Source organism: Ricinus communis, chromosome 4 (assembly GCF_019578655.1).
Source record: "Ricinus communis isolate WT05 ecotype wild-type chromosome 4, ASM1957865v1, whole genome shotgun sequence".
NCBI classification, from domain to species: Eukaryota; Viridiplantae; Streptophyta; class Magnoliopsida; order Malpighiales; family Euphorbiaceae; genus Ricinus; species Ricinus communis.
Genome location: NC_063259.1, coordinates 23,787,755 through 23,815,351, shown reverse-complemented (window position 1 = coordinate 23,815,351; position 27,597 = coordinate 23,787,755). Strand labels below are relative to the sequence as shown.

The following is a 27,597-nucleotide window of genomic DNA, read 5'->3' as shown; positions in this document are numbered from 1 at the left end:
GACATAGTTCTTTATCTGGCATTCAGTTCCTTTCTGCTAGAATCGAACGGCTGTTCAGTTAGAAATCTCTGTTCATTGGTTTTTCTTTTTTCAGTTCATGGAAAATATTTTCCACCATTTTCCAACATGTCATCAATCTGAATGCTTCAGAGATTATACTTATGTAACTATAGGGTCATCATATTCTTCAGGAATATAATATACATGTAAAAGATCAAGAAAAATAAAATTGTCTGATGAAACAAAATAGAGACTTTTAAATTTCCAGGCACATGAAGATGAGATTGGAGATATTGTAACTCCAGTGGAGGGAAAGTAGAATAATTTTAATGACAGCTCAGAGTAGAGTTGACAAAGAAAGAAATTAAATATTCTGTTATCTAAACTCTTATATTTTACATGTGAAAGGGAAAAACTTTATTGTACATATATATATATATTTGCGTTAAGGACATACTTCAAAACTCTCAAGGCAAGGCAAGAAGTCATCCAAGTAACCTTCCAATTACCATAAAAGAGTAGGATTCAAGAAAAAAGAATAGAACAGCTCATGTTTCCTTTACTTCCACTATTGTATTTATATTCAAATATCCTAACAGAAAGATTGTAGCTTTATATTTCAGGCAAATACAATGATTAATCTCTTAATCCATGACTAATGGCTACCTTTTTATAGCTTCGCCACATATCATTTATGTTTGCTTCACCCTTCCTAATACCCTGTTGGGAGGACAAGGAACTTATTCCTTGTCAAGGCATGACTTCCATATACCATTTTTCTACACCGGAATCATCTCCTTCCTTCTTCCATCTTTTACAGCCATGGAAGACTGGAACATGCTCGCAGCGGATTGTGTTGTCATATCCTGTTGCTGCCAATGCTTGATGCTGCAACTCTTAATCTTCATTTTGCTCAAACTTCCTTGCAAACTCTTCCGAAAGACTAAGGAATACGCGAAGAAGAAACTCCGAATTCGGTACAGAAAAAAAGCAGCAGAGAAGGGGATGGAATCAGTGGTAAGTAATAGGATTGGCAACAAAATCTTGGAATTCCATGAAAGGGGTAAAAGAATTCAAGTAGAAGGATTCCATGAAAGTCATGGCCGTGGCAGTTGTATGAAGGATATTGAAGGGGTGTTAGAAGAATTGTCACAAAGGGGAGAGTTTGCATTTGGAAGCTTTTGGGGTAGGGAGGGATCAGAAGGTGTAGACAAACAAAAACTAGATTTAAGCCTTGTACAGTTTGAGTTAGTTGAAATAGTTAGTTCTTCAGATAATAAAATTAATCAGTTAGCCATTTAATAAGCTATAATGGTAATTAATCAGTTGCCTGGTTTTTTGTAGGCATCTATAAGCCAAATCTTTGATGGAATTGGGATAATATGATATGCTTGAGAAGCACCCAACTGCTCATATTAGTATGTTATAAAAGTGGCGCTGTTAAGAAAATCTCAGAGATCATATGATCAGATATGAAACTAGAAATAAAGAAAACATAATACAGTTTTTACCATTTCTTTCTCTTGGAAGGTTCAAACTCTCCATTCTGCATCAATGGTAAAATTTTCAGAAGGATACTGCTAACCAATTAACAACATCAATTTGAAGGACTGTTCATTTCAGAAAAATTAGATCGGCGTTTCTCCGGTTTACCCTCAAAAATATTTAGTCCCTATTCTTGGAAATGTTAACTTTTAGCCCCTGATGTTTAAATATTATTTGATAGTTTAATCTCATTAAAAAAACACTTTTTATCCCTATCTTCTTAAAAACTAATTTTTGGTTTCTAAGGCTTAAATATTGTTAGACAGTTTAGTCCTTGAGGTTTACTTTTATTCCTATGTTTTTGAACCAACAAGAGTTTTAATCCCTGTATTTGTAAAACGACTATTCCTTCTGCTTTTGGTTCGAACTTTTTATTCAAGTATTTATGTTCTTTTCATGCTATTCATTTTATTTTTTAATGTAAAGACTCTTTACTGTCTATCCTTCTTTAATTTTACTTCAATGGCTACATGACACCAAATAGGAATTTGGCAAAAGAGGAATGTTTTATTATCATATTGTTCCTAAAATAATATGATATATTTTTAAATTGTCTTATTTTTTAGTTAAGGATTAGGAATTGTGTACTTTTTAATTTAGACTTTTTTAAATAAGAAGTTAGAGAATATATTAGATGTTTGCTCTTATTTAGGAGAATATTTTATTTTATTGATTTTGATTTTTTTTTATCTTGTAAGATTTATGTTTCCTAAGGCCTTAATCCTATAAATATGGCTACAAATATCTTATGTAATTCAGTTTTTTTTTTTATTGTATTATCTTTTTAAGATATCCACGAAGAAATCTGAATCAGACCTAAATAGAAATTATATGAATTTTTTTTTTTCAAAATCTAGCATTAAGGGCGTTACAACAAGATACGAGAGGAATGAAGAAAAACTCGTGATTGGTGTGAAAAGGAAAATCTGTTTATGATATAGTTCAAGAAAGAGTCGTCTCATTTCCTTACTTCTTCGTTCTTTCTAATTCATTCACTTCAAGGCTGGTTCTGAATGCTGCAAATATTATCTTCAATCAACTTCCACCATACGTACCTTTCAGTACGGTCACTAAACAGCTGCTTATATACGGCTTATAACCCTTATTTATTATAGAATGAATAAATCCATTTTCTACTTCACTTATCCCAAGGATCCTCCAACTAAGCCTCTGGTAGGCACAACTCAGTACTAAGTTTACGGCACTAACAAGCATACAAGATTTTATGGGTCGCACTCCAGAAGTGGCATAACAAAACAGCCCTAGTAGCTGCACATGAATGGACAGAAAAGGAGAGTTAATTGCACCGCTGGTATCAAATCTTCGCACTTTTTTCCAAATGGCACCAAACCTTCAATTTGTTTATTTTTGGTACCACTCCTATTATTTCTGTATCTTCCGCCAGTACCAAAGAGGAATCTGACACTTATTTGCTGATATGGCTGCCGGATTTTGAATTGATAACACACCACTTGCCACACATGTTGCTGACTCAACAACGTTCTACAATTATATGAATTATAAATCCTACTAAAGCTTGCGAACCAATAATTTTAGATTTACGACATCTATCGTCTAATGCTACTTGTATTATCCATGTCACAAATTATGCACTAAATTAAACCCAAAAAATGTTTATTGCTCTTGAGATTATTCCTTTGTGATCTATTAAATTTATTTTTTACTCTCTTTAAACTATTCTTGCCATATTTAAGCATTTTCTCCCTATTAGTTGCATTAAAATGTCATCACAAGAAGTAAGATTGGTTTATCATATTATCGCAAGAATTTAAGAACATTTTCTATAAAGAATATACTATGATAAAACAAGAGGAACTAAAAATTAAAAATAAAGAGACTAAATTTTTTTATTGTCATATAAATACGGGAACTAAAAAGTTTTCCATAAACCTCAAAGACTATACTGTCTATAAATTTTAAACCTAGACTTGGGTGTATATACCACAATTAATAGGAGAGTGATACGGATGTACGAGTATTTTACATTTTGGTATTAGATGATTGACACATATTCTGTGTTATTCATCTATCGATTTGATGTAGAAGTGGAAATGAAACATATATCAAACATAGAACAAAAAATTTCAAAATTAATTTCTTTCAAGTTTGGATAATAAATTTTTTCCACAGCAGATTGAACACTTAATAAAACTCTTGATTAAAGAAGTCAAACAACATAGCTTTTTCCTTTTTTTCTTAAAGAAAAACTCTGATTTATGTGAGTTTCATTATAAATTATAAAAAATTTATATCATAAGGAAAAAGATAATTCAATGAATAGACCATACAACTTGGCTAAAAAGTCAGCGGAACATAACACAAGTCAATATCTAGAGTTCCTCCTCTCAAAATTCTGAATAATTTGTTGAAATCTAGTAAGACCATTCCTGATATGGACATGGCCAAGCTTAAAGATGGACTTGATGGAGAGGACAACAAGAAAACCAAAAATAAAGCTAAAGATCCATTGAGCATGCTACAAGGCTCAATTACAAGGTTAAGGTCCAAGAAGCTACAAGAAGCCTTAATTGGCTATATGCAAGATTGGGCTAGTCAAGGAAGCTCAATTGGTCATGCTAGGATAGGCCCAAGTAAAGACACAACTGAATGGGCTTTATTTAATGTTTTAGAAAAATCGTCTTTGTATTCCTAATTGTTCTTTGCGGGCTGTATTGGTTAGGGAAGCACATGGAGGCGGTTTAATGGGTCATTTTAGGGTGCAAAAGACTTATGATATTCTGATTGAGCATTTTTATTGGCCATGCATGAAACGTGAAGTGCATAAATTTATGGTCAATGCATTGTGTGTTTGAAAGCTAAGTCCAAATGGTAACCCCATGGGTTATATACACCTTTACCTATTCCTGATGTTCCTTGGACAGATTTGTCTATGGACTTTGTACTTGGTTTGCCGAGATCTAGGAAAGGTAGAGATAGTATATTTGTTGTTATAGATAGGTTTAGTAAAACGGCTCACTTTATCCCTTGCCATAAAAGTGATGATGCTGTCCATATTGCTGATTTGTTTCTTAGGGAAGCTGTGCGTTTGCATGGAGTACCTAGGACCATTGTTAGTGATAGAGATGTTAAATTTCTAAGTCACTTTTGGCGTGTGCTATGGGGTAAGTTAGGAACTAAATTACTTTTTTCTACTACTTGCCATCCACAGACAGATGGACAAACTTTTATTTTTGAATAGGACCTTGGTTCAATTGCTTCGTGCTTTGATTTCTATGAATTTAAAATCTTGGGAGGATTTGTTGTCATATGTTGAATTTGCATATAATAGAGTTGTTCATAGCACTACACACACTTCACCATTTGAAATTATATATGGCTTTAATCCTTTAACTCCTGTTGATTTGATTCCTTTGCCTCTTAACAAGCTTGTTAGTGTTGAAGGTTCTTCTAAGGCAGATTTGGTTAAAAAGCTACACAAACAAGTTAAAGAGAGAATTGAGAAGCAAAATGCAAAAGTGGCCGAGAGGGTTAATAAAGGACGAATTCCAATGGTATTCCAACCTGGAGATTGGGTTTGGGTGCATTTTCGCAAGGAAAGGTTCCCAAATCAAAGAAAGTCTAAACTAAGTCCGAGGGGTGATGGTCCATTTTAAGTCCTTGAGAGGATCAAAGACAATGCCTACAAGATTGATTTGAAAGGTGAGTATAATGCGAGTGGTACATTTAATGTTGCTGATTTGAGTCCTTTTGATATAGGTGATGAACTTGATTCGAGGACGAATCATCCTAAAGAAGGAGGGAATGATATGGACATGGCCAAGCTTAAAGATAGACTTGATGGAGAGGACAACAAGAAAACCAAAGATAAAGCTAAGGATCCATTGAGCATGCTACAAGGCCCAATTACAAGGTCAAGGTCCAAGAAGCTACAAGAAGCCTTAATTAGCTATATGCAAGATTGGGCTAGTTAAGGAAGCTCAATTGGTCATGCTAGGATAGACCCAAGTAAAGACACAACTGAATGGGCTTTATTTAATGTTTTGCAAGTCGAAATACATGAAGACTAATGTGGGCTAATATTTGGGCTGAAATCTCTTATTTAAGTTCAGAACAATGTTATTTTCTATTTTTCTTATGTGGCAGCTAGGTTTAATAGTTTTACTAAGATTTTTTTATGTTAGGTGGCTATAAAAACGCCCCTTAAGGTGTGTTTGAGGGATTCGAATTTTGATTAAAATATAGTAGTTGTTTCCTTTGCATATTTGCTTGAATTCTTGAATTTTTGTTGAATACATAAACCACTTATCAAGGAATTGATTTATCCTTGTGGCGTGTTAAGGGTTAGGGTTTAAAGAACTTAGTTTTCTTTAGGTTCTGATCTTAATCAACCATACCTTGCAATCTGATTTAAGCGGTTCTTGGGTTTTGAAACTCAATTTGTTCTTAGGTTTCTAAGATAGTAATTCACGGATTCATAATCATTAGGGTTCGTGGTTTTAATCCTTGGAGGTTCTTAACAATTCCTGCTGTCAAACTTCATTAGGACATTCTCTAATCTGACTTAGAACTCTGTTCTTGTCGAAAGCTTTAGCTTTAAGAATAATTTTATTTCTATCAATCCAGATATGATAAATAACAGCCATAAGCACTACTCTTCTACTCTTTTGGGTCAGCTAATAACCCTTCTCTATCGGTCATTATTTCTTGAGATGCTTGGTAGCAGCATATTGGAAAAGAAAAGAAAAAGAAAAAGAAAAGAAGAAGAGATGCTTTGAAAATTCCTCATGCTGGACAGAAAATAAGCCCAAAATTAATATCTATGCAATTCCCCACCTGTGCATTTCATCCTTGGTTCTTTGTTTTCCATGCAGAGCAATCTAAATAATGAAGCTACTATATCTTGAAATATAATTTGATATCCAGGAAAGCTTGAAACATTAATTTTGTTTCCTTTTGAGTTTTCGGATCCTGCCAAGCGTTGTTAATGGCGAATTTCCTATTATGAGCTTTCCGCTTGACAAAATCAGGCTGAGATTCAGAAATGGAAAAAATGGTATTTAATAAAACTCCATTGCATTCTCAGTATATGTATCAACTGGATCAGGCAGCTTCTATCCTTCCCTTCATAGATATGCAACTACAGCTTTCTTAGGGATATTAGCATCTGATCTAATGAATCTAGAGGGAACTCACCAATCATAGATGACCCATTAGGCCATGCATCATACCAAAAAGGAAAGGTAGTTCCATTTTCTAACTTGTACTTCGCAAAAATTTTCAAACATCCCTCCCTTTTACTAGCTGGCCTTTCCACATCCATAACTTTAGTGTAAGTCAGATTTCTTTCCTTTTTTCTTTAATCAGCTCCGTTCACTAAGTCGGATCTTGAGGCTTAACAGGTCAAGAAGATATCATTATCAACTTAGCTACCCTCAATTAACCTAATTAATCATTGAATCAGTTAACTAATACTTTACACTATTTCAAGATAATGGTGTCACCTCTTCATATGGTAAAAATGCATTGACTCAAAAAATTTAATGCAAATATCCAAATCTCAAACTCGAACTTAGTTAAATTTTATCTACATATATTTAGATTTTTTTCTCATAATAATTCATAGAAAAAATAGAAAATATATATTATAGCAAATTTAATATAAAAATAGATAATAGAGACCATGATCCCGTAATAATGTCAAAATGGGTACCCACCTCTACTCCACATGCCCTCATGTGCCCTTAAGTCGTAACCTAACCTAATACATATATAAATGAAGCTCGAGAGAAAGTTCGTTGCCTTCCCTTTTCCCCCTTTTATGTCACCACTCACAGTTCACAACAACACAACGCGCTTTCATATTTTGAACCATTCTAAAATCATTATCACATGAAACAAAAACAACACAGGCCTCATATCTTCAACAAACCAAAGTACCCGGAACAAAACAAAACAAGACAAAGAAATAAAGACAATTCTTTTCTTTCTCTTTTTCCATTTCCTTTACCGGTTGTTTCTTCTTTTCCTCCATCACCACCGCCGCCACCACCGGCACCGTCATCATCGCCACTACCACCGCTTTTACCTTTACCATTATCATTACCATCACCTGCAGCCATGATGGCAACTCTCCAACCCGACCAGCTCAAGCAGCTTAAAGACATATTTATGCGGTTTGACATGGATTCAGATGGCAGCCTAACACAGCTAGAACTTGCAGCTCTTCTTCGATCTCTTGGTCTGAAACCAACAGGTGACCAACTCCAAATTCTGCTATCAAATATGGATGCGAATGGCAATGGTTACGTGGAGTTTGATGAGTTGGTGCATGCTATATTGCCTGATATGAATGAAGATGTGTTGATCAACCAAGAACAATTGTTAGAGGTATTCAGATCATTTGATAGGGATGGTAATGGATATATAACTGCAGCTGAACTTGCTGGCTCAATGGCTAAAATGGGTCATCCTTTAACGTATAAAGAGCTCTCGGAAATGATGAGAGAGGCTGATACAAATGGAGATGGCGTTATTAGTCTTAATGAGTTTGCTAATATCATGGCTAAATCTGCTTCTGATTTTCTTGGTATATAGCTAACCTTATTATAAACTGTTGTTGTTATTGATGACAAATTTGATTAATATGATGATCAAGTCCAAGGTCCATCCTTTCTTTTCAATTATATTGTGTCAATAACATTTACTGATAGATTTTCATGGCCATGATGATCTAAACAATTTTCAACAATGGTGATGATAATGATGTTCAGGCGATGATAGTTTGGAATGATTCTTTCGATTGACTTTTCTAATTTCTTTTTCTTTTTCCCTTTAATTATGGGTATGTATTCTTGATAGAATTTGATTGGAGGATGAGAGATGTATAATGTGGAATGGTGATGACCATGAAATGAAATAGAAATATACATACCTCAACCAGCACTTGAAACTATAATTTATAATCAACACAACTTGTAATCTAACGTATTTATCGTAGTGGTTTGGCAATATTATTGACATGAAAATGACATTTTTGAATCTTGACTTTTTTAGCAGTATCCTTATAGATTTTTCCAAGATGTTTTTCTTGTAATTTTCCAAGCAATGTTACAATTGTATACACGAAATGTACTGATGGGAGTATCATCAAATCCTTTTCATTTATGTTTAAATTCTTGGTATCATCTTTTCCAAGTGAGCAACTTGGCCTTGCTTTAGATTGCTAAGATACTCTACCAACATTTCAAAAATTAATTGGGATTTTGATTCCCATTTTGCCCATTCATCCAATAAAATACAAACTGTACCTGAGCAGTTGTTTTCCAATTATATTTGAGGCAATCAGGCAAAACCAGATGTTATACAGCTCCATTTTCAATGGATTGTCTTTGGACACTACTAATATTTTCATCATATATTGTATGTTGGCTTGAATTATCTATGGCAAGTGATCCACCTAACACAGACAAAAACACAGGAAAGAGTTTTATTGGTTATGTCAGATCATTCTTGAAATACACTGATTTTAACTTGACAAAAATGTTAAGCTAACCTGACAGCTTTTCTGCTGTCATAGTAACTAAATAATATCACAATTCTTTGATGGAACCAAAAGCAAAACAAAACAAAAATCAGATCATGCAATTGTTCTTTGGATTCTGCATTAAAAACTGATTTGGTTTAATTAAAATGGGATCACTTATATATCAGCTAGAGGCATATAATTTTTTTTTTTTTTTTTTCATGATAAAATACTTGATGTTTTATTTTTCTTGTATTTCAATACCCTACTACCTAATATCATTATTATTTTTATAACAAAATATTAATAGAATATGAACTCAGTAATAGAATTATATTGGAGGTACTTTACCATCAAATAAACTATTCAGACATTCTTAAAAATATTATAATTTTATTTTAAAAATTATTTTATTTTATTTCTAATAAAATTAAAAAATATATAGTAATTTTATTTATTATGAATTCAGTGTAATTAGTTGTATACTAAATCACTTAATAAGTAATTTTATTATTAAAAATAAATATTATATTAATATTAATTATAGAAATCTAAAGATAATAATTTATAAGATAGTAAAAATATATAATAAAAAAAAACTAAATAGCATGGAACTTTTTTATAAAAAGAAAAAAAACTAGTCTTTTGGATACAAAACCATCAACCATAGCACTCTTTTATACTTTTCCCTAAATTAAATTTCTAATAATGGTGAGATGTAAAATGAAAACTTTGAGATAACAAATTTATATTGAATGTTATAGAGATACAGCAAGTTGTATATTTATGAAAAAAACAGCAGAGAACCAACTAGAATAATGCATTTTTCTCACTTCTGTACTAAGTAACATTTTACAAATAATATAAGATGCACGACAACAAATTTTAAAAATAAAAATAAAATTACAAGTATGGTGAAGGGAAAAATAAAAATAAAAACAAAATTCACATCCTTTTGGCCTAGGATAAGCGGTATAACGCTTCCATAAGAGTCATCTATTCAAATTCATGGAGAATACCTTCCTGTCAATAGAAGGCTTCAGGACTTGAGTGTAGATAGATCGTGCAGGGAGAGGTCAGCTTTTGAGTAGATAACCAACCAAAACAGAAAACTGTTAACAGATGACATCCAAGAATGATTAGCTGAGATTTCCATGTGATTCTGACTCGGGCTCTATGAGCGTCTAGTCGATGCTTTACGTGCTGTGAAACCCACCGAAGTTGGTCTCACTGATCTCTGGCGCACCATTTCACAAAACTCGGGGTCATCTGATTGTCCTTCGCGATTCATCCATTGTATCATCTGATGGTACATGGGAAAGAACTGCATCTGAATGGCTGAAAAGGTGAAATATGGGACGAGGGTGGCGATCACGACAAATATAGTGACAAGCCAGAACGAGGCTGCTGGGGCAAGGGCTTCTACGAAGAGCATGTAAGCATTGCCAGAACCTATGGGACTTACGGCACCATAGATCATTAGAAATATGTACCACAAAGCAATAGAACCCCAGACTAAGACATGCTGTGCCACAGTGAAATAGTTAACAAGGAGTGCCATTTGCAAGTTCACAGCCCACACGACGCATGTGTACATGGTTGCCCCTAAGACGTCCCTCCCAACAGTTTTTCCATCTTCGTTGAAGGCTTGATGCTCCAATGCTCTCATGCAGAAGAAGAAAATGATAATTGCACTATAGATCCCATTGAACATCCAACTGAGTATTCTGCGCCAGCTGAAGAGTACATTTTGCACCCCTTGTTGGTACAACTGAGGAAACTGCCACAAAAGATGACAGTTAAAAAAGTGTCACAAAAACTTGACAGTGAGACTTACACAACATAATAATGGGCATACAATTGAGTTTGTTCAAATAATTTTTGAGATACCTTAAAGGTAGATTCTGCAGGTACATCCTGGTCAAGAGCACCCAAAGCAACTACAGGAAACGAACTGAAGAAGACACTATACAAGGACATAAACCAATCATTGTATGCAGGTTGCCCAGAGAATGATGCAAATGCCTCGTATAAGAAAAGAGTGAAGCCAAATGTGATATTTTTGTAGAAGAAGTAGCATATCTGTAAAGAAAAGAACAAATATGTAATTAATAATCATCATAAGAAGAGCTTAAAATTCTTGATAAACTGCAACTTGCGTCAACCATGTTTGAAGTTAATTGAAGAGACTGTCTTTGAAAACCTAAAGTAATGTTGAGATTCAGACATTTGAAGGGCATTACCATTGTTGAGATCCTCCTATAACACCAATGTCCATGCAAGAGAAGCAAACGCTCCAAATACCGAAACTGAGCAATTGCTACATCACTCGACATAACAGCCTGAGTTGGAAACAGACATGAGATGGATTCATAAGCAATAAGAACTACAGGAAAAGAAATATATATTTAAAAATTCAAATTCATTATAGACTGTTCTGAAGTGCACCTGCATTCCTTCAACACCACTGATTCCTATTCCAATATCTGCTTCTTGAAGCATACCCACATCATTGGCACCATCACCAATTCCCAATGTTGTTTTTCCAGTTCCTTCTTTCACTAGTTTAGTGACCTGTTTTATTTAAGTAAACCATTAAAGAATCCTTTAGCAACATACGTAGAAGAAAGTTATAGAAACGGGAGAAGAATCTTAATGCACCTAAAAACGGGAGAAAACCACGGAAAGAACGATAACTCACCAGTGCCTTCTGTTTAGGTGATGATCGGCAGCAAATTACAGATGCACAACCGATAGCAAGCTCTAGAAACAGTTTCTTTATGTCATCCTCCAAAGCATAAGTAAGTGATTTCCCATCAATTATCAATGCATATGCATCATAACCTCCTGATCCACTTATCTGAGCCTTCCCATCATTTATTTGGCGTAAAACACTTTCCCTTGATGCCTAAAAAATAAATTGCTATATCCCATCAATACTACAGATGATTATATGATTTAACATATATTTAAGTCCACCATATTCTCTCATGACAATAACACCAAGGATAAATTAATAGAATCCAAAAACAGAAAAGAGCTATTTACTGAATTAAGAGTTTCTAGCAAATTTAATAGTGACATGTAAGTAAGGGGGACATAGCCATCACTACAAGGATGCTTTTGGACTGTGGAACAATGCTGATAAAATCAGTTGCTGAAATTCAGTATGCCTAGACTGGCAGTTGAACTGGACTTACTTTCATCATGTAGATCTTTGAAGTATTTCTTCAGACTATCAACTTTATGCAACATAATTTAGCAAAATATTTTAAACAAATTGACTCTCAAGGAGTAAATTGCACGTATAGAATTGAAACTACTGATCAACAAAAGTATAGTTGGATACTATATTGTTCAAACAGAAAGTATCAAGTAGTCTACAAATAGTAATTTCCCTGCCAAATAAATCATCAAACTGACCATGTATAATTTAAATTAATCTTTACCTTGGTAATGGCGTTCTTGTCCCCTGCTTTTTCCAATGCTTGAATCTCTGGACTCTCCAAACCGATTAAAATTTGCTTCATTCCTTGTCTAAGCAAACTGCAAGCATAACTGCAAATGCATATTTTGTGTCAGAGTCTCCATGTGAAAATTTGAACTCTAAGCCTCATCTTAAAGCCCCAACATAAAAACAAACTCATACCCAATGTTGATGGCGGTCTCCAATTTATCTCCAGTCAAAACCCAGATCTTAATTCCAGCTTGGGCAAGCTTGTCAATGCATTCAGGAACCTAGTAAGTGAAACAGAATAAAAATCATTTCAAAATCCCTAAAGATGTTTTATTACTTCAATCTTTGTAGTCTATTTTCTCCAAACTCACCCCTTCTTGAAGTTTGTCTTCAACAGCAGTTGCACCGAGAAGAATTAGATTCCTCTCCATCCTCTCTGACAATTCCTCAAGCATTGCTTCCCGATCTGCACTTACTGAATTCTTTGCCTCAGTGAACTTCCGATTGAAGTCTTTGTATTCTTCTTCATCAAGTTCCCGGTAGGCAAGTAACAGAGTCCTCAAGCCTGCATCTGCATACTCATTCACATGCTCCCTTGTCTTCTCTTCAAACTCCTTACCATTTAGAGCAAGCCTTTCAAACATGACACTACAAGGGATAAAAAGTTGCCATGAATTTCCAATACAATTAGTGTTAAAATAATAGTTGCATGACTCAAGGGTTTCAAAGTAGCAGATCACAAACCTGTCAGCACCTTTGGAAAGTAATAATAGCTTTCCATCCTCATCTCTCACTATCACAGACATTCGCTTTCTTGCACTGTTAAACTCTAAAACATTCAAGAATTTATACGACCTGCACAAAAATAGAACATCCTTTAAATATACTTTCAGAAATTTATAATGACCTAATAGAAAGTTATAAGCGATGCTTACCTTTCAACTCGCCTTCCGGACCCCAGATCCAACTCCCGCACTGTGACACCTGTTTGAGTCCTGTTGCAGAATTCAAAACCAAGTTCTCTTGCTGCAATCACAAATGCTGCTTCATCTGGTGATTCAGCTTCATATGAAACCTTCCCAGTATTTTCATCCTCATCAGCTATAGCAGTGTGACAGACTGCCAACAAACGTAAAAACTGTTGTATAACACGAGCATTAGGCTCATGAATCCAGTTTCCATCCATAATCCTTTCATCTTCAAAATTAAAGCCTTTAACAGGTGGTTTTTTATTCTTAGAAGAATCCTTGCTATGATCCCGACCATTTACTTCTTGAACCTCTCCAGTACCTTTTCTTCTATCCATAGCCCTCTCAACTTCTGTAACACTACGGCCATAAGCTGTCCCAGCCACAGTACACTTGATGAACTCCATGGAATTGCATGTCAATGTTCCAGTCTTGTCAGAAAGTATTGTGTCCACTTGCCCAAGTTCCTCAGTCAAATTTGAGGTACGGGCATGTGCTGGTTTGTCAGTCTCCTCATGATACATTTGAATATCTCGATTGATGAAAATGGTTTGAAGAACTTTAACAACTTCTACTGACACATATAAAGAGATGGGGATGAAGTAGGTATATAGCAATAAAGCAGTCAGAAAGTGAAGAAAAGCTGCAGTTGATGATTCTTTTGGGTCGAAGTAAACTGTAGAATCATCAGGTCTGAGATACCACCTTTTCATCCTGTCATTTCCGTCTAGGTCGTTTTCAGTTTCAACACCAAACACAATAGATCCAACGAGTGCCATTGTAAATACAAAACTCAACAAGACGTAGACAATTAGATCCATCTTCCTTTCAATTCTGCTTCTCTTTGAAGGAGGAGCTGTAGAATTTTGCATAACCTTTGTATCATGTCCAGTGAAGACAACTACCCCAAATACATAATCTGTATTTCTAAGTTTTGAGTCTCTAAGGAGAAGCTGTTGAGGACTGAGTGGATACTGGTTTTCTTCAAAATCCAATGTTCCAATAAAGGCGTACAAATTTGCATTTGGATCTTCACATTTGACAGTAGCCTTGAAATCCTTATAGTTTGAATCCTCATGTAAGTCAGCAGTTGTCTCCAATGCCTGTTTTGCTTTCAAATTTGTCTCTCCATCAAGGTTCATGGTCTCAACATAGCAGACTGCGTCATCATAACTAGAGGAAAGCAAAAGAAGGTCTGCTGGAAAGAATTGATCCTTCTCCACCTTCACTATATCTCCCACTCTCAGATTCTTCCATTCTGTATGCTTGAAAACACCATCACCTCGATGCACTTTAACTTTTCTATTATTCATCTCGATATCCTGAGAAGGTACCATATAGAAAAGGATGAACAAGGGATGATAAGTCTCCATAAAGGGCAAACAAGAAAAATATTTGCCATTAACACATTTCTAATAACAACAGACGGAAACTCTATCCAATTTTCAAACTTTGAAGCAATATGAGAACTCTATGCATAACCTGAATTTTGTATTGCAATATTCAAAGGAATCGAATTTAAACTGCATTAGTACTAGCAAAGGTTAATGACACAAGGAGAGAAGACTAGCATCATACTGCAAGAACATATAACTTTTCAAACTAACACAGTCTAGCTGAAAAAAGAAAAACCTTCAACTTAAACAGAAGAGGTTAATTTTAATTTTTCTTTTTTGTTCTTGTATATGCTTTCCACAGTGTTTAACTAACATCAGAAACCATTAAAACCATATGAAAATCATTTTACGAGAATCTAAAGGTTTATATTTTTACATAAAATCCATAAATATCTAATATAATAGTTGAGCTTTTCTTATATGAAAAATTAATAAAAATGATGGTATAGGACATATTAATGACACTCAGTATGCCTTGCAGCTCTTAATATAAAGAGATATATGTATTGAAAAAAAAAATTCAGATCAGTAATGTAATAAAAACATAACATAATCAGTAAATAAAGCCAAACTCAAGAGACAAGTAGATATTATTACCTGCTGCTTTCTCTTCAAATCTTCAATTAATTCCTTAACCATGGTAGCTCCAACAACAAAGACGAGAGGGATAATAGCACTGATAGCTCCATAAGGAGACAGAGGAGTGAAAGATAATATCCCACTAACCAAGAAGTAAAAGTTTGCAACTCTTCTAAACTGCTCAAACAATGATTTAGGCAAGAAAGAAGCAGGAGTATACTTAGTAGTCCTGACATAATTATCGGTGTAATTTCTAATCCCAGCTTCCAAACTGTCAGGTTCATTGCAAACAACAATCCTTGAAAACCCTGGTCCCCCTATCTGTGAATGGTCTTCTTGAAATGATGACTTGCCACATCCAAATGAGTAGATCTTGCTAAGACGTAATTTCCTCCTTCTGCCACCAGCCATTATTTTTTAACTCTTTGATGCTCTTTATTTAATGTTTAAAGAACACAACTTTGGTGTTGTCTTTTTTGAGAGAGCAAATTGGCAACTGATAAATGCAGCTTCTTCTGAAAAAGGAAATATAACTCACAAGCAATGGACACAACCTTTCAGTAATGTAATAATTTGTAAAGATTCCCAACTGTCAATTACTGAATTCTGCTGACGGTAACACACTACTTCCCTTTTATTTTATATTTTCTTTTTGCACTTTCTTGAAGGTAAATTTAAGCTGATTAATGCAGCTGCTTTTGAAGAAACAAGTTAGCAAAAGACACCCAAAGCAGAACCTGTTCCAATAAATATCAAAAGAACAAGAATTGAAGTTTGCACCTTTGAAGAGAAAGAACCCAGAATCACCAAAACCAAAATAGTCAAAAAGAAAAGTACAAATACCCAGAAAGACACCAAAGATTAAAGAGGGAATAGCTGACTGTAAAATACAGAAACCCGAAAACAGCTAAAACCCAAGAGGCCAAACGGCACAAAAATCAAAAACCCAGAAACAGAAAATTGAAAAGAGAAGGAATTTGCTAACAGTAACAAGAATGAGAAGGGGGAAAACAGGTAAGAAGTTTAGAAATTTTGAAGGTTAAAACAGAGGAACAGGTGATCAGACAAGAAAAGGAGTGAACAAAATAGGTAAGAGTTTAGTTTTATTTATAACAACTCAGAGGAAGACAGTGCAATCTCCGCCTTGCAGACAAGAACGCAAAACAGAGTTTGTAAGTTTTGAAATGAAATTGAGAAGTGCTGTTGAAGACCATAATAAATAGACCAGAATGTGAACGTGCAATTATTATCATAGGACTAAAAATAAAATTAATAATAAAAAAAGAAGTCAGTTTTTGAACTTTTCTTGGAGAGGAAATAAGTAAGAAAGAGGAGGAGGAGGAGAAGAAGAACAAAGCAGTAGAGATGGCGCAACGCCAACGCTTTGAACGAAGACTAAAGATTGGATCTTGGAAGTCTTTTTCCTTTTTCTTGCAATGACTTTTCTTAAATTAAATATTAATTGCCATCACGAAGAGGATTCTGTTTTATGATTTTTCATTTAAATTGTTTCTGGGGTTATTAAATTAGAATTAGAGTGGTTCTATTTTGACAATTCAATTATAGTTAGATAGATAAGTCATTATTATTATTATTATTATTATTATTATGAAGGTGAAGAATTTGTCAAAATGCTCTGCTTATGCTTATGTTTATGCTTCCTCTTCTTTACATCAAAGGCATGGGATTTGATGGGATGGCAGAGATGACCAAAGAAAGTCGCTTCTTTATTTGCTTTGTTTTAGTTTTAGAGAGAGACAGAGAGTTAGTTAAAATAAATAATAATAATAATATTACCTGTGACAATATTGAAAATTATGACATTCTAGAAAGGATTTTTCTTGTCTTTTCTTTTTCTGTTCTTTAGAGAAATTCTAGAAAGACAGCTGCTTTAACAATACATAATTTTAAAATTATTATTTGTAAAATTCTACGAAACTACATAGAAAATATTGATTGATATCATCGATTATTATTTATTAAAATTTGTATTATTTATGCATGTAATATTGATGACTATTTAAAAATATATTAAAGTAATCAAATTGCAGCTATTATTAATTACTAAAGCATAAAATATAAAATAATATAGAAAATTCTAAAAAGAATGAACTAATAAAAAATTGTTCACATAACTACATTTTTAATTTTATTTCGTTTTCCTGTCATGGTTCTTGATCACTTTTATTGTTTTATTTTTAAATCAAATTTTAGAATCAAAAGACATAATAATGGATTTGGAATTAATGTCATGACATATTAATTTTGAATTTAAAAAGGGAATCTAATCTATTTATATAAGTTCTTAGCATGTGCGGATATGTGGGTTCTTGACTCATAACAAGAGAGCTACAATTTATAATAAAATTTAACTTATTCACTTCTCAGGAGAGAATCCAACTTCAATGGTACGTTTAATAGTGGAAAGTCTCTTTATTTTTATTTTTTAATTTAAAAATAAATAAAAAAATTACTTTCATATAAAATATCCTTACTTGTTATTAGAAAAAAATATTTATATTTTATTCAGTAATATTTTAAGTTTAAAAGATAAATTCAAAATAGAAAATAAAATTTTCTAATTTTTATTTGAAATAAGTAATTTTTTATATGAAAAATATAAAAATATGTTAAATATTGTTTTTAAAGTTCTTTTTTATTTTTATTCAAAAAATACAAATAATTATAAAATTTTATTTTACGTTTTATTTAAATTTTTAAATGAAAAAGAAACTAATTTGGTTTTTTTATAAATAAAAACAATCTAAACCTTCCTAAATTTTCTAAAAATAATAATATTTAATATTCTTCTAAAATTTAAGCTGTTTTTTAGACTGTTTGTAGCATCCATAAAGATAGCTTCACTGAATAAAAATATTTTAAGTTTTAATAAATGAAGAGGAAGTCATATATTTTCTCCATTTCATACTTATAGTCTCCTTTTCAAATCAAAAAATTTCAATTATTTATTACTTTTATATATTCAATACAATATTTTTTTTTATTATTTTATCTCCATGTTGCAATGGACATTAATGAATTTTACAATATTTATATAAAAATCATTTATTCTAAATTTAACTAGTTTTTTCTTATAATTATATCTATTAAATTCTTTCTAATTCAAGTCAACTACTAAAAGATGATAATTAATATAGAATGGATGAATAAAAAAGCTATTTATCTTTAAATCTATCAATTTACTTTAATCCACAAATAGTTTAAAAATTATTATTATACAAATATATTTATAATTAGGCCCGAAATACCTAAAATTCCTAATTTCAATAATACTGAATATATGAGGATGTCATTAAGCTTTGATCTTTCTTAATATCATGTTTTCTAGAAAATGGCTCCCAATTCCATTTCTTTCTAGAACTTTATGATTTTAGCATCTATCCTATAATTAATGACTTCAACCACATATATACATTAATTAGACTAAGTTTATTTAATTATGGTTAAAATAGAAGTATGTAGCTAAATCTGAAAGACCTTTTTTTTATCTTATGTTCTGATGTGTAATTTAATGTTGAGATTCAAAAAAATCATATGTAAAAGAGCAAGTCTGTTAGTAATAAGATTAGTCTTGAAAACTAATTAATTATTTGCCAAGTTATCTAGGAGTCAGTTTCTTATCAATTATCCAATAGGCAGAGGTGTTAGGATACTTTTTTATTTTCTAATTTTAAAAAATATTTTATTTATTTATTTTCATAAGTATTTATAAATTTCATAAGAATATATTTACTTGTTATTATATAAAAAATATTATTTTCTATTTATATAATATTTTAAATTTAAAAAATAAATTTAAAATAAATTAAGTAAAAACTAGTTGTTTTTATTTAAAAATAAGTGACCATTTTATCTAAAAAAATAAAGAATATTAAATTTATTTTGATGTTTAATTATAATTTTGAAAACATAAAAAGTTATTTTTTATTTTAATTTTAAAAGAAATAGCACAAATAAATATAACTTTTTTAAAAAAAAAATTGATATAATTTTCAATAAATAAAAGGATCCTAAAAAGTTAGAATTTGTAATCGTCCCCTAGACTATAAAATGAAATTTTACAAATACATAATTTTATCCGAAGTCCATTTGCGACTACTATTAAGGAAAAACATTTTATACTGCTTTCTCATTCTTTAGGCAGAAAATAGAAAAACTCTACCCGCTAACAGTTTTTCTTTATTTCTTTATCTATTTTTTTGCTCTATTAATAATTTTTTTAAACAAATAATTAAATTATACTTTCATTTTATTTATATGAGTTTATTACAATTTATAAATTTTAATAGCAAGTATATTTCTTTATTGAATTATAAAAAAATATATAACAAATACAAAAAATATGGTAACAGATTTATGATTATTAAAATTTCAGTATTCAAAAATAAATCAAAATATTTCAAAAGATGGATTTATTTAATTGAAAGATTTTTTAGAATTTTATATTAGATTAATTTTTTTTAATTGTTTGTTTATTATGTTGATGAAATATTATTTTACCTTTTGGAAGTTGATTTGTCATGGGATTAGGGGATAAGTTTGAGTTTGATATTTAAAAAATCAGATTCGTCAAACGGCAATAAAATTAATTTGTGGCTTAATATAGACACGAAATGAAATGTGTTTTGTGCGGATGCGTCAAACAAAATCAGCGTATACAATTATTCTATAAACACAATTAATAAAACTTTTATAATTAGATTGTAGTCAAAATTACTTATATGTTACGAGCTATATGTATTAGTCATTATTAATAAAAGATTTTTTTTCATTGAAAAAAAATATCAAGTTACTTATTTTCTTTTAGAAAAATGACCTTAAAAAATTTCTTAAAAAAGTAATCTCAAAGGGGACTATAATAACTTGATAGTGATTTTTGTTGTGCTTATTATTAATTTGTTTTCTGACTTTCATGGGTCCAAAAATTTGGATTTTTATCTGTACAGAAGTAACAAAGAAATAAAGAAAATTTGGGTCAAAGTCAATAAACCGCAGGTTAAGGTCAAGCCAACCCTCGCTCCACAGCAATAATCTCATGCGTGTGATTCACCTTTTATATACTCTGTGATGGGTTCAACAGTGCAATACTCAACCACACACGTAGTCCTTTTTTTTTTTTTTTCTTTTTGCTGTAGCTGTTTTCTAGAATAATATTTCTTTAGAAGTTGAATAAGTTATGTTTTATCTACAAACAAAAGCAGAATATATAAAAATAACATTTTAGAATCCGCAGATTCTGTCAAAATTAATGAATTATAGAGATTTAGTTTTTTTCTTTTATATATATATATAAATTTTAATTTCATAGATAAGTTCATGTTCTTTTGTTTGGTATGTCCATTAAATGAACAAAGCACACAACTTATAAAACCGATAAAATATGATTGAACTGCAATTAAAAGTATTAATTTTAGTTGAGATGAGTTGATATAATATCAAATTCGAACTTGAGTCAACTATAAAGTTTAAAAGTTTAAAATTTGACTTCAATTAAATCGAATTTTATATTTAAAAGTTAAAGTCTGAATAGATAAAATGTTTAAAAAAATTTACTCTCGAACTTAACTCAATAATATTTTTTAAAAAAGTTTATAGTTTGGTAATTTTAATTAATTTCGAATTGTAAATATATTTAAAATAAAATAAAACAGTAAAAATTTTAATTAAACTCATAAACTGAATATTAAAAAATTTAAACTTGACTAAACAAAGTACTTAAATAGTTGAAGCTCGACTCATTCAAAACTAAGTCAATTTTAAATATTCTTTCAGATCGATCTCAAATAACTCAGGAGCTAGTTCCCTTGATTTACAGTTGTAGTTAAAGACTCAGTAGTATATATCTAATCACAATTGGTTTGCAAGTCTATTTTACAGTTTACAGACATATCATACTAGCTCCATCTCTTGGCCTTCATACTAATTAATATATATATATATATATATATATATATATATATATATATATATATATGAGATGAGACATCATTACTAATCAAGAAAATTTCAGACATCATCACTAATCAAGAAAATTTCCCAATTAGAATCTTCATTTTGTTTCAATTATTATGTCCAGCGGTTTGATTACTGGCCACCACCAAAGGGTTGCAAGCAAAGATAGTGAAAGGGGACTCAATTCTGGATCTTTACAAAGTTAAAAGTGGCTGTAGGTGCAATAAACTAATAATTAACTTTAGTAGCAAAAAAGAATTATAAAGTTCACATTATCACTCTCTTTTCCTTTGTAAGAACATAAATTAAAATTAAATTATTCTCAAAACATTAATTAAATCTCATTTCCAGCATTTATTATGTATGTGTTTGATCAATGTGACTCCACATAAGTTAAAAAGGAACAGGGAATTTTCTTTCAGATTAGCCGTTCAACCTCTCTAGATGGTTGAAAAATCTGTTTAAAATCATATCATCTTCTAGAAATCTTGACAATTCTCCATTATTTTACACACATCTATGCTCTTCCTGAAGAGGCTTAATTAATTAAATTGCTCTTGTCTTCAGTTGTGAGATTGATTTGTGTGCAAGTCTTCAATGAATTTCCTGTTGGGTGATTGAAAAAAAGACCCATTTTTTTTTTCATTTTCTTGAAAATAATTTATACATGTTAGTTTAATTGATATTAGGGAGATCTTAATAATAATCAAGTGCTCTCTCATTGCAAAATAATTTAAGTAATAAGATTCCTTTTAGTGGAAGATTCCTGTAACATGGTATCTCATTGCTAAGTTTATAAAGGATTTGAATTTTGTTGGGTTATATATATGGAGGGTCTATACAGCAGTATTGTTAGTAATCGTTGAGAAAATATTATATTAAAAATATGAGAAATGTGGAACTATATTTTTTTTATTTTAAAAAATTATATCTATATAATTTGATTAATAATAGATTACACACATATAGCAATAATTTAATAAATAACATAATTGACAATAATCAGGGTTAAATATTACAATATGATAAAACTATGTTGTATATGAATATGGGGCTAATATAATATCTTAGCAACAAAATTTATATATATAAATAACATAGATATTACTTTCTTATGTGAAAATTAGAAATAAACGCATTATTAAAGACAGTCGGATATTGTTTGGGTGACAGCTACGGCATGGCGATGAGTAAAATTTGCTCCAAATATTAAATCAACTGACACATAAAATTGGACTTGGAATTATGATTCCCTTAGAGAGTCAAACGCAGGCAAGTTTGAAATATTGACCTCTTGGAAATTATAAAGAATAGTTGATGATTTAGACTTAATCCAATACTATTCCATGTCTACTGATTTTTCTTTTTCAGAATCTACGCCTAAATAAAAATCTAATAAATTTCCCAATCTTTATTTTGGATTTTCTATGTGAGAATCTAAAAATTCTGCGAGACATATGTTTGGGCAATGTAATTTGAAAAAATAATAAAAATATTTATGATTTTTTATTTTTTTTATAAAAAATACGATGTAAGTTTTTTTATTTTTATTGCGTGGAAATATTTAAAATATAATTTTGATTTTTTTTATAAAGCAACTGAAAAGAAATATTAAAAAAAAACTAAAAAAAAAACCACAATCTATTTTAAAAAAATTATTTTCCAAAAAAAAAAAATTATACAGGAAAAATGATATCTTTTATTAATTTTAAGATATTTCTAAAAAATTTCCATATAACTTATCCTATATTAAAATTACTGCCATATTAGTATTATCAGTATATATCACATAATCTTTATTTTAAGAATTAGAAACATTTTGCAATTTTGGCTAATATTTTATAAGGTTAAAATTTCTTTAATCCCTAATAGGGTAAGATACAGTGGATGGTCATATTACTTTAATCCCTAGGCACACATGCACCAAATCATTTATAGATATGATAATAAATGGTGTAAATTGGTGGCTTGTATGACCATAATTAATTTTATACTTCAATTTGCACTACTTAATTTGGATGGTTTGATTATTTTGAATCTATTCTAGACGTTCTTTCGTTTCTATGCCTATGGGGCATATAAACAAACCTAATCGGGTACACCTTTGCTTACAAGTTACATATTTGTGTTCCCTTCGGGTTCCGGATGATCTCTCCTATCCAAATCACCAAGGAACCAAAAAATGAAACTCACGTATAAGAAAATGCCAAACCCAAAAAAAAAAAAAAAGAATTGAGTAGTCAATGTACCAATTTATATACGTCAAGATAATTGGATTATTTTTTACTTTAGAATATGCTCTATGTACTTGTGCCAACCTAGCCCCACTCCTGCTTTGGAGGATTATATATTACATGAATAATTTAATTACGCGTTTTGAAAATAAGAGATTTTTTTCCGTTATAAGAGTGTAAAAAATGACAGCTCTTTATTATATAATTCACAATCTGTTGATTTTTCTATTAATAAAAAAAAATTAAATTTTATTTTAATTTATATTTATTTTTATTTTATGATGTAATATTTTTATAGAAAGTAGATTTTATGTTATAAAACAATGAGATTATAGAAAAGAATTGAGCCGCCAACGAATTTTTTTTAAAAAAAGGAGATTTAATATTGAGATTAAATTGAATTGGAGATTTGGACTTTGACTTTACTATGAATATGGTGAGCACATGCAACACTATATATTAGTTACTAATTTGATTGTTAGGTGTTGGGTTCATAGTTGCATATTAGGTAAAGTTCACAAATAAATGTAAGAGTAGTTCCTCTAGCATAAAAATGAAGAAGAGGATATTTATATATATATATAAATTGAATGACTAAAAAAAGAAAGACAGTCTGAATTTCTAAAAAAAGACCAAACAAATGAATAAAAATAAAAGGGGGAAATAAACAGGAGAACGATGTGATATTCGAACCGTACAACCAGATTCTCCAATTATTTTGTCCGAGTAAAGCAGAAGTATGCATTCGCATGTTTCTGAAGAGACACCAGATAGTTAGGAAGTTGCAGTTTGCTCAATCCCAAACAGTATTAACTGAAGTTTCATATTGAAATAACATCTAATAGAAAATAGGGATCAATGGCCGCAAGGGCATCGAATTTGTGATGCTACATTTTTGTGAAATCTCTCTTTCAGGCTAGCTATAATATAAACTTAAGTGGTTTTTATAATATGATTATATCATGTTCACTTCAGTTGCTGCATGAGGGTGACTTTGACTTCTGATGGCTGTGAAGTTCCTTTTTTCTTTTTAAAAAAAATTATTATTATCAATATTCCTTCTCTTAGTTTTTGAAATGAAAGTTTAAGACATTAATTGCAAGTTTGCTTGTTGAGCAACTAAAACAATGAGAACAAAAATAAATAAATAAGAAGCTTGCAAGCTTAGTGTAATTTAAACTTCTATCTTATAAGAACCGATATGTTTACCTCTCGAGCTAAACACCAAATCTTATAAGTTCATACAATATCAAATGCGATAATTACTAAAAAAATAATAATATGATTGTCATTTATAGCTCTTAAATTAAAGAATACAATGCAATGAGAAAAGGTGGCTATTTGCAAGAAAATAATGCAAAAAATATTTAGAATGAGTTAAGTAGTAGTTGGGTATTAAGAAACTTGTTATATTATGATTTGAATGTATATAAAACATTATACTTTTCTAGTTTAAAATATATGATGAGAGTAGGTCAGATGGGAAAAGCCTTGGCGCTAATGCGTGTCTCGTATTGAAAACTGCATCCTGGAAAATGTTTGGTGGTCTAATCTCATTTACTTATTTATTTTTATCCTAATTTCAAGAATGATGATGCCAACTTCTATGACTGATCATTACAAATTTGGAGATATGATTTTATACCACAAAAAAGAAATTGGTACCTTCTTCTTCCATCTCAACCCAAATATTAATACTGTTTATTTATTTATTTTAAATAGGAAAGTCTCTTTGTATTCCTTGAAATGTCAATATTTTTGTATAATTTCTCTTTAATTAACACTTAACATTTTTTACACAGTACTTCACAATCTCTCCCTTTATGAAGTTTCTTCAAAGTCTTTCAAGCCTGCACGTTGATTTCAGCATTATAATACATAAACTCAAGATAATAACGACCAATGGTATTATTAATAAAATGCTATAAGCAAGGGTTATTTAGCATGAATGAGCATTATCGAGTTTGTAAAACTCTTTGAAACAGACATTCCCTTATATTATATTGTTAGTCATTTGTAAACTCTCACGGTACTGTTAGGATGTGAATAGGAGAAATTCCGACGGGATAACAATCCCCCTTGTTGCCAATATAAAAGAAGATTTTTTAATAATATTTTAAAATTAATAAAAATATTATTTTTACTGTGTAATTTTTTTAATTTTATTTTTAAATTTACTGTTTTATTATTTTTAATTATTTTTTGATTTTTTTAGATATTTTATTCAAAATAATTAAAAAATAACTGAAAGTGTAATTTTAAAAAATAAAAAAATATATAATTTTAATAATTTAACACTGTAAAAATAAAAAAATAAAAAATATTAGATATTTTTAATATTTTACAGTATTTTATGATATCTAAGGCCCGTTGGGTTTTCCAATCTAAGTTGGGTTGTGTTCACCAAAAAGCCAGCCCCATTTTATCATCTAAAACCGCAGGTGTAGCCGAGTTGAATCAGCTCACAACTTGGAGAGTCAACTCGAAGGAATAAAAAACTGTACGAGTTGATCCAACTCGGCTGCGGGTTGAGCTGACAAAGTGGTTTACAATATATTATGATTTCTTCAATTCTTTAGTGAAAAGGAAAAGATTATACTCTATAAATTAAGATCGAGCACGGATCGGTCTAATTTAGTTATTTATAAATCACTAGTATCGTACTAAATATAAGTGTTGAATCAAAATTTTGAGATCACTACAATTCAGTTCGGTGCTATTTTTAATTTTGATATTTAGAGAAAACACAACTTTAAATTTTATCTTTAATCAAATATATTAAAAGAATACGATTGATATACAAATAAAATTGGTATAAGAATTTCAATTAGATAAAATTACAATCACATTCTTGAACAACTTATTTTACAATTTAATTCACTTACTAATATAATAATTTAATATTTAAATATAAACGATTAAGATATCTATCATTGCTAACATAATAATATTTTATAGATAGTTAGTATTAAAATAAAAAATTATAAATATTACATAGCACTAAAATATAAGTCAAATTTAAGTGTGAGAAATGCGGCTAGTTTAGGGTTTATAAATGAAGAGCTTAAATGTGAGAGAATAAGTCTATGAATTGAGATTTGAGATATGCAACTAGCTATTATGATAGATACTATTAGTGAAAAGAAATTAAAATTTAAGTATATAGTATATTAGTAATATCACTATACAACAAATATATATATATATATATATATATATATATATATATATATATATATATGTTTTTATAGAACATAATAAATAATATTTTATAGGTATTATTTATATAATATATTTAATTATAATAAAAATATATAAAATTTTAATTTTATAGTTTAGTTCAGATTAGTATAAAACGATTTAGTTATGATACGATTTTGGTACAGTTATTATTAAAGAACTAGTATTATACCATAATAGTAAAATATTTTTAGATTAGTTCAGTTCAGTTATAAAATTTTTTAATTATTTCAGTTATATGATATTTTTCGATACATAGGAATCACCGAGATAATTCAGCCCTACATAAAAACATGAAAAAACAAATGTGAAAATGGAAATTCTACAGCTCTAGCTATGATATTTAAATTTTATTTTATCTAATAAAAATGAAATACACTATATTAGAAAAGAAAAACTATTATTTCATTGAATAACTAGTTATTTGTTATTTAAAAATAAATTCATGATGAATTGATAAAATTTTAGAAAAATGAATTACTAATTCAATCAAATTATCTGTCATTTATAAAAATAGATTATAATAAATCAATATAAAACTAATAATTTTAGATTAAAAATATATAATAATAATATAATTAAATTGGCGAATTTAAAAAAAATATTTGGAGATATATAAGAAGAAATTTATCAGCACGAGCAATTGGGTCCCACGAATGTTAAAAAATAGTTTAACGGGACTCGCTCTTTATTCCAATCC

At 30.3% G+C, this 27,597-nt stretch overlaps 3 protein-coding genes across 3 annotated transcripts; 2 read left to right on the top strand and 1 right to left on the bottom strand.

Annotated features, from left to right (window-relative positions):
* The first annotated feature begins 479 nt into the window (after positions 1-479).
* Positions 480-1,513, top strand: LOC8264517. Its single transcript, XM_002514475.4, has one exon. It carries the CDS (start codon positions 652-654, stop codon positions 1,300-1,302), a length of 651 nt encoding a protein of 216 aa, XP_002514521.4. The 5' UTR covers positions 480-651; the 3' UTR covers positions 1,303-1,513.
* Positions 1,514-7,318: 5,805 nt separating this feature from the next.
* On the top strand, positions 7,319-8,510 carry LOC8264516 (probable calcium-binding protein CML16). Its single transcript, XM_002514474.4, has one exon. The coding sequence runs from the start codon at positions 7,417-7,419 to the stop codon at positions 8,119-8,121; it is 705 nt and encodes a 234-aa protein (XP_002514520.3). The 5' UTR covers positions 7,319-7,416; the 3' UTR covers positions 8,122-8,510.
* Positions 8,511-9,860: 1,350 nt separating this feature from the next.
* LOC8264515 (putative phospholipid-transporting ATPase 9) lies at positions 9,861-16,825 on the bottom strand. The gene is made up of 11 exons (XM_048372747.1): positions 15,469-16,825; positions 13,442-14,796; positions 13,251-13,361; positions 12,878-13,154; positions 12,699-12,787; positions 12,499-12,607; positions 11,751-11,957; positions 11,498-11,623; positions 11,293-11,391; positions 10,940-11,131; positions 9,861-10,829 (listed from the first exon to the last, which is right to left on the bottom strand). The coding sequence occupies exons 1-11, from the start codon at positions 15,859-15,861 to the stop codon at positions 10,224-10,226; spliced, it is 3,564 nt and encodes a 1,187-aa protein (XP_048228704.1). The 5' UTR covers positions 15,862-16,825; the 3' UTR covers positions 9,861-10,223.
* Between the last annotated feature and the right edge of the window lie 10,772 nt (positions 16,826-27,597).

Bases quoted from the DNA above. Each gene is read 5' to 3' on its own strand.
- LOC8264517 (XM_002514475.4), top strand. From the start codon at position 652: ATGACTAATGGCTACCTTTTTATAGCTTCGCCACATATCATTTATGTT.
- LOC8264516 (XM_002514474.4), top strand. From the start codon at position 7,417: ATGAAACAAAAACAACACAGGCCTCATATCTTCAACAAACCAAAGTAC.
- LOC8264515 (XM_048372747.1), bottom strand. From the start codon at position 15,861: ATGGCTGGTGGCAGAAGGAGGAAATTACGTCTTAGCAAGATCTACTCA. The intron at 14,797-15,468 runs GTAATAATATCT...GTACCTTCTCAG, and splicing joins ATTTGAAGAGAAAGCAGCAG to GATATCGAGATGAATAATAG. The intron at 13,155-13,250 runs GTTTGTGATCTG...TATCCCTTGTAG, and splicing joins CTTTCCAAAGGTGCTGACAG to TGTCATGTTTGAAAGGCTTG.